Source organism: Aquila chrysaetos, chromosome 1 (assembly GCF_900496995.4).
Source record: "Aquila chrysaetos chrysaetos chromosome 1, bAquChr1.4, whole genome shotgun sequence".
NCBI classification, from domain to species: domain Eukaryota; kingdom Metazoa; phylum Chordata; class Aves; order Accipitriformes; family Accipitridae; genus Aquila; species Aquila chrysaetos.
The window spans coordinates 145,873-155,442 of NC_044004.1; the positions used below are offsets into that span (position 1 = coordinate 145,873).

The window sequence follows — 9,570 nt, forward strand, 5'->3', positions numbered from 1 at the left end:
AGGGAAGCGGGAAGCAGGAGCCTTTTATGGGTGCTGGGTCCTCGGCACTGGCCCCAGGGGATCTGTGGGGCAGGGCTGGCCTCAGCCCCACACGTGGCGTGGCGTGGCGTGGCGTGGCGTGGCGGCAGGGGATGCAGGAGGAGGGGACCAGCGTCTGGCTCCGTCCCTGCTGGTGCCCGGCGGTAGAGGGATGGAGGGGTCCCCGCGGTCCAGCTCATGGGCAGCACACACACCGACACGGCCGGTGTCACCGCGGGCACTGCGAAGCCACCGGCTTGGAAATGTGGCATCTCTGGGTGGGGACCGCGGCCACACAACGGTGCAGGTGGTGAGCGGGGGGGGGGGGGGGGGGGGGGTGGTGGTCACCCTCCTCCCAAGCCACGGCGTGTGTGGGGCTCCGGAGCACCTTAGCACCAAAATACAGGATTTGAGAGATTTTTAAAGACTGCAGATGTCGGCGAGCTGGAGGGACACAGGAGGAGGAGGGTGCCAGCGAGATGCCAAGGGGCCGGCAGTGACGGTGACACGCGACATGGCTCTGCCGGCACAGCCGGGACCCATGGCCGTGGTGGAGGCTCTGGGCGAGGCTGCAATTTTGGGAGCTGTGGCCAGAGGTTCCTAGGGCTCCTGGAGCAAAACCTCCCCACCTCGAAGCATCCTTGGCGGTGGCGGGGAGGAAGTTGCGGGGGGGGGCGGCAAAAGGGCGTCTCCGTCCCCCCCTTCCTGTTTTGCTGCTTTTTGCTCCGTGCACCCAGGGGAGGCTGCGGCTGCCACCCACTCCTGCGACTGGGGGCCCCAGGGACGGCGGCTGCTGCAATGAGCCCTGCCCTGCCACGTCGAGGGGGTTTCTGGTTCAACACGCTGAATTTGGTTGTGATTTGGCCAAAAATAAACCCTTTTAGGCCGCTTTTGTCTGCAGCGAGAAGCAAACCAGGAGTGAAACCCTGTTGGCCCCCCCTTTTGCATCTGCTGTGGCCAGAAGAGGGACAGGGTGGGGAAACTGAGGCACGCATCCAGCAGGACTGCTGGCGGCAGAGCCGGAGCTCCTGGGTCCAGGCCCTGCCGTGGTGAGGGAGCAGCAGGGACCGAGCAGGCGGCACTGGCAGATAAACCACCCCACCGATGAGAGCCGTCCCCGCGCTGTCCTCATCCCACCTCGCTGGGGACCGAGCCACAGATGGGGCTTATCGGCATTCCCAGCGTCTCGCTCAGCCCCAGTATCGCTGCCCGCAGCGCCGTAATCTGCCTATTCCTGCCTGTGTGCCCGGGCGGCGGAGCAGCCCCACTGGGTGCCTGAGCCGTGGCACCGACCCTGCACCTCCCGGCTTGGTTCGTGCCGCGCTTTCAGCCAGCAACGCTGCTTGGCTTCGTCAGGCGGGAGCCCGCGGCGTGGTCGCCTGGGAGGCAGCCAGGCTCGTGGGCTACTGCCGGGGCGACTGTGATGCTGGCATCCTGGGGAGTCCTCGCTGCCCACCCACAAACGTGGCTGGTTCTACTGGTACCCCTGTACCAGCCAGGGAGACATGGCTGTGCCAACGGTATTTGGGGGAAGTGTCTGTCCCAGCTAAGGTGTCCATCCCAGAGAAGTGTCCATCCCAGCTATGGTGTCTGTCCCAGCTAAGACGTCCTTCTCCGCTAAGATGTCCGTCCCAGCTAAGAGGTCCTTCTCCACTAAGATGTCCATCCCAGCTGTCTGTCCCAGCTAAGATGTCCTTCTCCACTAAGATGTCCGCCCCAGCTATGGTGTCCATCCCAGGAAAGGGTCCATCCTAGCCATTGTGTCCATCCCAGGGAGGGTGTCCAACCCCAGGAAGTGTCCGTGCAAGCTGTGGTGTCCATCCCAGCTGTGGTGTCCGTCCCAGCTAAGATGACTGTCCTAGCTGTGGTGTCCGTCCCAGCTAAGATGTCCGTCCAAGCTGTGGTGTCCATCCCAGCTAAGATGTCTGTCCCAGCTGTGGTGTCCGTCCCAGCTATGATGTCCGTCCCAGCTGTGGTGTCCATTCCAGCTATGATGTCCGTCCCAGCTGTGGTGTCCATCCCAGCTAAGATGTCTGTCCCAGCTGTGGTGTCCGTCCCAGCTAAGATGTCTGTCCCAGCTGTGGTGTCCGTCCCAGCTAAGATGTCCGTCCAAGCTGTGGTGTCCATCCCAGCTAAGATGTCTGTCCCAGCTGTGGTGTCCGTCCCAGCTAAGATGTCTGTCCCAGCTGTGGTGTCCATCCCAGCTAAGATGTCCGTCCCAGCTGTGGTGTCCATTCCAGCTATGGTGTCCATCCCAGCTGTGGTGTCCATCCCAGCTATGGTGTCCATCCCAGTAAGATGTCTGTCCCAGCTATGGTGTTCATCCCAGCTATGGTGTCCATTCCAGCTAAGGTGTCCATCCCAGCTAAGATGTCCATCCCAGCCATGGTGTTGTTGCACATATTCTGGTAAAGAAATAAAAATTTAGTCACCTAAAAGAGTTTGGTTTGATTAAGAAGTAGAAAATTGTGAAGCATAGGTATGGGAGCGTTAAGTTTGAAATGTAGTCATAGGAACTTAGGAACTTTAGAAAATGTACTATGTGTAACCATAAGAATTCAAGTATTGTCTAAAATCAGTTAACCACAGAAACTTTGACAAAGATTTGTTGATTTGTAGTGTTTTGTTTTAGGAAACTAAGGAAACGGTTATGGACACCAGTTTGCTGCTTGGAAACCCCTTACCCTTCCCACCTCGATCTAATTATCGAGGATTCTAATCAGTAGAGTTAAGTGAGATTAACCAACGATTGTTTTAACATAAGAATATTAATACGATGGTGTGACTGAAGGACCAATTATTAGAAAGGTTACATTTAAGAATAGACATAGTATGCATTTTTATGTAAATTAATATAGATGATGGTGAGAATTGTACTGCGCAGAATCACCTAAGAGAGGTCAAGAAGCGGACAAGTGAGGAAGACTATGGAAGACCATCAGAGGGCTTCTGAAGATCACCAGAGACCTTCACTGCGCCTGCGTGAAGAGACATTTACATATGCTAATGATTTATCGGAAAGTTAATGATTATGTATAACATTTTCTAGAAATTTAGTGAATATGTATAACAGGTGTGTATTTAACCTGCACAGTTAGACTAGACAGGTGCACACGATAGGTGGAGCGATCCGCCGTGTGCCCAGTGCTGCAATAAAGGAGTGCCTGCTGCTTAACTTCTCATTGCTGTTAAGGAGTTTTATTCCGGATTTCGGTAACAGTGTCCATCCCAGCTGTGGTGTCCATCCCAGCTGTGGTGTCCATCCCAGTAAGATGTCCGTCCCAGCTAAGATGTCCATCCCAGCTGTGGTGTCCATCCCAGCTGTGGTGTCCATCCCAGTAAGATGTCCGTCCCAGCCATGGTGTCCATCCCAGCTATGGTGTCCATCCCAACTAAGATGTCCATCCCAGCCATGGTGTCCATCCCAGCTAAGATATCTGTCCCAGCCATGGTGTCCATCCCAGCTAAGGTATCCGTCCCAGCTAAGATGTCCATCCCAGCTGTGGTGTCCATCCCAGTAAGATGTCTGTCCCAGCCATGGTGTCCATCCCAGCTAAGATGTCCATCCCAGCCATGGTGTCCATTCCAGCTAAGACGTTCATCCCAGCTAAGATGTCCATTCCAGCTAAGGTGTCCATCCCAGCTGTGGTGTCCATCCCAGCTGTGGTGTCCATCCCAGTAAGATGTCCGTCCCAGCTAAGATGTCCATCCCAGCTGTGGTGTCCATCCCAGCTAAGATGTCCATCCCAGCCATGGTGTCCATCCCAGTATGATGTCTGTCCCAGCCATGGTGTCCATCCCAGCTAAGGTATCCATCCCAGCTAAGGTGTCCATCCCAGCTGTGGTGTCCATCCCAGTAAGATGTCTGTCCCAGCCATGGTGTCCATCCCAGCTATGGTGTCCATCCCAGCTAAGATGTCCATCCCAGCTATGGTGTCCATCCCAGTAAGATGTCTGTCCCAGCTAAGATGTCCATCCCAGCTGTGGTGTCCATCCCAGCTATGGTGTCCGTCCCAGCTGTGGTGTCCATCCCAGTAAGATGTCTGTCCCAGCCATGGTGTCCATCCCAGCTAAGGTATCCATCCCAGCTAAGATGCCCGTTCCAGCCATGGTGTCCACCCCCGGGAAGTGCCCCCCCAGCGGCTGCCCCCCCAGGTGGTGGTGGCAGGCCTCCGGCACAGGCTCGGGGTGCCCATTGCCAAGAGCAACATCCCGAGCTGGTTTTAGCCCGGGATCACTGGGAGCCGGAGCCGCCCGCCACATCGGGGTCCACCACGGGCCCATCTTGGGCTCCTCCTCCCCGCACCTTCCCAGAGCGGGGACCCCCCCCTTGCCGGGGGTCCTCCTCGCTGCTGGGTGCCAGGTGCCCCCCCCCAGCCTCCCCCACTGCTTGTTGCCCCCCCTTGACCCGGTCCTGGCCCCCCTAGAGCCTCCCCCCTTGCTCAAGGCCCCCCCCCTCACTGTGGTCTTGGGCCCCCCATTGCTCACAGGATCCCTCAACCCGGCCCCGCACCCCCTAGACCCCCTCCCCTCCAGCTCAGACCCCCCCAGACCCCCCTTGCCTAGAACCCCCAGCCCTCTCCCTTCTTCAGAGCCCCCCCAGACCCCCCGTCCCCCCTCGCCCAGGACCCCCAGCCCTCCGCCATTGCTCAGAGCCCCCCCCCGCCCCGGGCCGCCCGTTGCTAGGCGACGGCCGCGCGCTCCCGGCATGCCCCGCGGGGCCGTTGCCATGGCGGCGGGACGCGGCGCGGCCCGGGGAGGGCGGGCGGCCGCATGGCGGGCGGCGGAGCGGTGGGCGATCTGCGGGGTCTTTACCGCTGGTTGGACGCCGTGCCGCTCTCCCGGCCACGCAGGAACATCGCCCGGGATTTCAGCGACGGGGGTGGGACGGGGGGGCCCGGGGGGACGGGGACGGGGCGGGGGGGGGCCGGGCCTGCGGCTGGGCCTAGGCCGGAGTGGCCACCGGGCCTTGCGGGCCCGGGGCAGGGGGTCCCCCGCCGCCCCCAGCCCCTCTCCTCCTCTCCTCCCCCAGTGCTGGCAGCCGAGGTGGTGAAGTTCTTCTTCCCCGCCATGGTGCAGCTGCACAGCTACGTGCCTGCCAGCTCCACGCCGCAGAAGCTCGCCAACTGGGGCCATCTCAATAGGTAGCGGGGCGAGCGGCCCCCCAGTTCCCTCCCTCCTGTCCCCCCCCCCCCCCCCCCTGCTGTACAGAGTGTCCCTGTTTGTCCTGGCTGGGGACCTGGCCAGCTGGGACACAGCTAAGGGTCCTGCGGGCAGCGGGGGTGCCTGCCTCCCTGCCCTCCTGGGTGCTCGTTTGACTCCTCTTTTAGGAAAGTGCTGAGTAAGCTGAACTTCTCCATCCCGGGTGACATGATCCGGCAGGTTGTGCAGTGCCGGCCTGGCACGGTGGAGCAGGTGCTGCTCGTGCTGCAGCAAAAGATTGAGGAGAAGCAGCAACAGAGCAAGGCGGTGTCTGGCCCAGGCCAGGTCAGCGGGGCCTGGGGGAAGGGGAGCACCCGGTGTGCCATGTCTTGCTTGTAGGTGCCATGTGCCACGGGCTGGAGGGCAATGAGGGCGAGTGGCCACCCCACAGAGAGGTCAGTATAATCAGGGCAGGGCCAGGGGAGCTGGGCTGAGCTCTAGACATCCTTGTGGGTGTCACTATCCCATCTCATCACAAGGATCCCGCTGCCATCTCCCTGTCTGCAGCTCCATGGAGAAGTGCAGTGGGGTGTTCAGAGGCAGGGGAGCCCCTCGCGTGGGCAGAGCCAGGGTAGGAGCACCCCACCGGGAGCGATGCAGGCGGCACGGCCGCAGATGGCAGCCGTGCGCTGTCGTGGGAAGTGCTGCGGTCCTGCTCGCTCTGAAGCCTTGACTTGGCCCGGGCTGTCTCTGCCAGTGACTCTGGTGCTCAGGTCAGAGGAGGAATTCGCTAGGGAAGGGCTGTGGCCCTGAAGCAGACAGGAATTCAGGCAGATGGATCCCAGCCCTGCCTTCGGGCTGTAACGCCGGCACAGCAGGCACCGCAGCCACGCTGGGAACACCCTGCTCTGAACTGGCCTCTCCCACTGCTGTGGGAGCAAACCCCCCACCCCAGTGTTCCCCAGGACCTCGAGCCCCAGCACCGCTCAGAGAGGGGTGGCACGAGCAGCCGGGCAGGCTGGGGTACCTGTCCTCCCTTCTCCTGACACTGGGGCCTGGCCAGGCCCCCTGCCTGCACAGGGGCTGTTTGTGGGCTCACCCACAGGGCAATCCACTGCTCATGGCCAGGCGTGACGGGTGTTTTCCTGCCTCTCTGTGCAGAAGCCGGGCGTACAGGCAGCGCTAGAAGATATCAGCTACCTGGAGACAGGTAGGGCCGGTGCGTGGCACATCGGGAAGGAAGGTCCCATCCCGGCCGTACTATGGGCTCCCTGGGTCCAGACCCCAAACCGTGACCTTGGAGGGGGGGCATACACAGCCCTGCCTTGTGTTGGGGCACCCAAATAATGAGCCTGGCCAGCCCTAGGGGGATAGGAGACACTGCTGGAAGGGTGCATCCCCGTGGTGGTGGTGGTGGGGCAACAGAGCTGTTTGGGCAGATCATGTGCTAACTGCTGTGTTTTGCAGGCTACTCAAAGGCAAAGAGCAGCGTGGGAGGAGGCTATGCCCAGGAGTCTCCCAGAGCTGCCGGGTAAGGGCTGCTGGTGCTGTGCAGGGACACCGCAGGCATGTGCTGGGTGCTGGTGAGGTGCCCCTCCTGGGGGCTTCTCGAGGAAAGAGGCTTTGGGGGTCCCCGCGGGGGTCAGGTGAGCCCAGTGCTGCAGAGGCAGTGGTATGTGGGGCAGGATGTGGAGGAGCTGGGCATGTGCCTGAGCCCCGTGGCCTGTACGGCTCCGTGGGCTGTGAGCATTGCTCCAGGAGGGGTCAGTTATTGTCCCGGCATTTCCTTTCCTGGTCCAGGGTGAAGAAGAGCTGCCATGGCTGTGCCCAGGCTCCCCCAGGGGACGCTGCCATCCGCCTGCAGCTGGCAGAGAGGGAGCAGGCCCTGCTCCTGGCGCAGGAGACCATCCAGGTGAGCCCACCCTCCATCAGCCCAGCCAAGCGCTGTCCCCGTGGCGGCACCGAGGCAGGGACAGCCTCCCTTTGCCTTCCCAACCGTCCTGCGACAGTGGTGTACACGACAGCCCAAACAGGCATTTGCTCGGTGCCATCAACCTCCGGGGCTGCTCCTGTCTCTGTACCCAGGCTCTGGTGGCACCCTCGGGCATGGGCCAGCCTGGCACTGGCTTTGCCGTGGTCCAGCTGGCCAACGTCTGGCTCTGACGCTCCTCTGGCTGCTCCCGGGCAGGGCCGGGCTTCTAAAAGGTCTGGTCAAGCCAGGCTAGAAAGGCAGCAATGCCTCAGCCTGGCCTGGAGACGTGGTTCTGTCCCTGCAGCCGTCTCCTGCAGCAGGTGTTTTTCTGGCATTTATCGGGTAAAAGCCTTTGTAAAGCCTCAGCCTGCAGATCTCCCCCGGGGGTGAACAGCTTTCTCTTTCAATCCTTCCTGCCTGGGCGTGCCCTCAATCTCTGTGGCACGCACGCACCCACATCAGTCACAGCAATCTGTGATTCCCAAAATGTTCCCGATCCTCATCCTTTCTGGTCTGTCTTCCACCCCACAGTAATGAGGGTGATGCAGAATGGGCATGGCAGCTGCACAGACCCTCTGCTCGTGGCTCGCTGTGGCCCCTGGACCACCCTTGCAGCTGCAGACCAGGCTCTGGATATCCCTTATTCGCCCCTGGGCAGTGGGTGATTTTTGAAACGGAGCTTCATTCAGCACCGAGCCAGGGCAGTGGCTCTGTCTTGTCTAAAACCGGGGCTTTTCTGCTGGAAAACATCTCCTAAGATGTAAAATTTTGAAAGAAGGGAAGGAATGCTGTGGGGCATCTCGGATGGGAAGAGCTGTCACCAGGTCCTGGTGGGGAGCTGGGACTCCCGGGTCATGTTTTGCAGGAGTGCGAACTTGAGGTGGGTTGTTGTAGGAGCCGGAATTGGGACCCCAAATCTGGCAGTGGTGCTCACCTGCCTCAGCTTCCCTTGTGGTTAAAGGTGGCTGATGCCGCTCAGTGACCACAGCAGCCACATCAGCCCGGCCCTGAGTTCCCTGTCCCGCCGTCCCCCTCGTCCTTGCTGCTGGCTGTCAGGCAAGCCCCGGCCCCCCCCCATGGAGCCTGTCTGGGGTGGATGGATGTGCCTCCTGCTCCCCGAAACCAAGCTGAGGGGGTGTCGGTGTCTCTGCTCAGATCCTGCAGCTGAAGGTGGGGAGGCTGGAGCAGCTGCTGCACCTCAAGAATGTGCGGATAGACGACCTCAGCCGGCGTCTGCAGGAAGCCCAGTGCCAACAGCGGTGAGCGGACCCTCGCCTGCCTGGCAGCCCCTTGCCTGGGGCTGCCCCCCCGCCGCCTGCCCCACCTCTCCCACCCGTGGGATCTCCCGCTGAGCTGGAAGAGCCATCCCAGTGCCTCCCAGTTGCCCCAGTTCCCAGGACAGACTCTCAAGGACAAAAGCCAGAGGTGGCAAAGGCAGATGCAGAAGCAGGGACCCCCGTGCCCACCTCTGGGTTCCTCCGCCATGCCTGCCAGCGGGCAGTGAGGCAGCGGCATCGCTACCACATGGGTTTCGCTCAGCCCTCCAGCCATCGCCCGCCGACAGCAGCCGTTCCTCCTTCCTTTGTCTTGCACGTCGGTAATTAAAAAGCCGGGTCATCGCTTGGAGACCTCCCTTCGAGGCTGAGTCGCTGCGGGGGTCCCGCCTGCTCCAGCCTGGGGGTATTTATTTATTTCCCAGCTGATCCAGCGTCAAGGGGCTGTCAGCAGCCTGGGGACGCCACTAGGCTGCCCCGGGCTGAGGAGATGTGCGCTGGCGGAGGCTGAGATTTAATCCCTTACCCAAAGCTGTTTGGTTTTGTAATCTCTGAGAAAATCCGTGCTTCGGCACACAGACCTGCTCGTGGGTCTGGCACTGACCGCGTGGGCAACCCAGCCATGGGGTGGGGGTACCCGGTAGTACCCCCCGCTCCTCTGCCTGCCCTTGGCTGGTCCGGGGGCCATCCCCACCAGTGGGGAGATGCCTGGGGGTGGCTCTGGCCACAACCTTCACTGCACCGGAGTCACCTGCGGCCTTTTTTATGGTCAAACACGGTTGTTTTTTCCAACACAGGGCCGAGCCGTGCGTGGTGTCATGCGTGCCGGAGGCGAGGACGCGGCTGGGGCCCCAGCAGCTCCCTGGGAACGAATCCCCCGGCTTTTTAAGCGTTCTGGCATCTGGAGGCCACAGGAAGAGGGTTTTTTTTTTGGGGGGGGGAACAGATTAGCCCCTGGGGTGTGCCGTGTCCCCTGTCCCTGCCTGTGAGATCCAGCCCTGCCTGCGAGCCCTGACCCCGCTGCCCCCCCGCCCCGGGGGGACGGTTCTTGCCTGCACGGTGTGTGTGTGTGTGTGGCGGGGGGGGGCCGCTGCCTCCCCCCCCCCGCTCATTCCCAGGAGGGCGGACGTGCTTTTTGGAAGGGAACCGGCTGCCTTTTCCCAG

At 61.3% G+C, this 9,570-nt stretch overlaps 1 protein-coding gene across 2 annotated transcripts; it reads left to right on the forward strand.

Annotated features, from left to right (window-relative positions):
• The first annotated feature begins 4,767 nt into the window (after window positions 1-4,767).
• SPEF1 (sperm flagellar 1) lies at window positions 4,768-8,758 on the forward strand. 2 transcript variants are annotated; one of them, XM_030028767.2, is made up of 7 exons: window positions 4,768-4,900; window positions 5,051-5,162; window positions 5,349-5,505; window positions 6,322-6,379; window positions 6,628-6,691; window positions 6,961-7,072; window positions 8,288-8,758. In XM_030028767.2, exons 1-7 carry the CDS (start codon window positions 4,792-4,794, stop codon window positions 8,393-8,395), a joined length of 720 nt encoding a protein of 239 aa, XP_029884627.1. In that variant the 5' UTR covers window positions 4,768-4,791; the 3' UTR covers window positions 8,396-8,758. The 2 variants fall into 2 exon arrangements, with proteins under 2 accessions (XP_029884627.1, XP_029884636.1); XM_030028776.2 differs by having other exon boundaries at window positions 6,322-6,370.
• Window positions 8,759-9,570: the final 812 nt, after the last annotated feature.

Excerpts from the sequence above, each read along its gene's own strand:
- SPEF1 (XM_030028767.2), top strand. The coding sequence starts at position 4,792 with ATGGCGGGCGGCGGAGCGGTGGGCGATCTGCGGGGTCTTTACCGCTGG. Across the intron at positions 5,506-6,321 it reads CGGTGTCTGGCCCAGGCCAG|AAGCCGGGCGTACAGGCAGC; the intron begins GTCAGCGGGGCC and ends CTCTCTGTGCAG. Across the intron at positions 7,073-8,287 it reads TGGCGCAGGAGACCATCCAG|ATCCTGCAGCTGAAGGTGGG; the intron begins GTGAGCCCACCC and ends GTCTCTGCTCAG.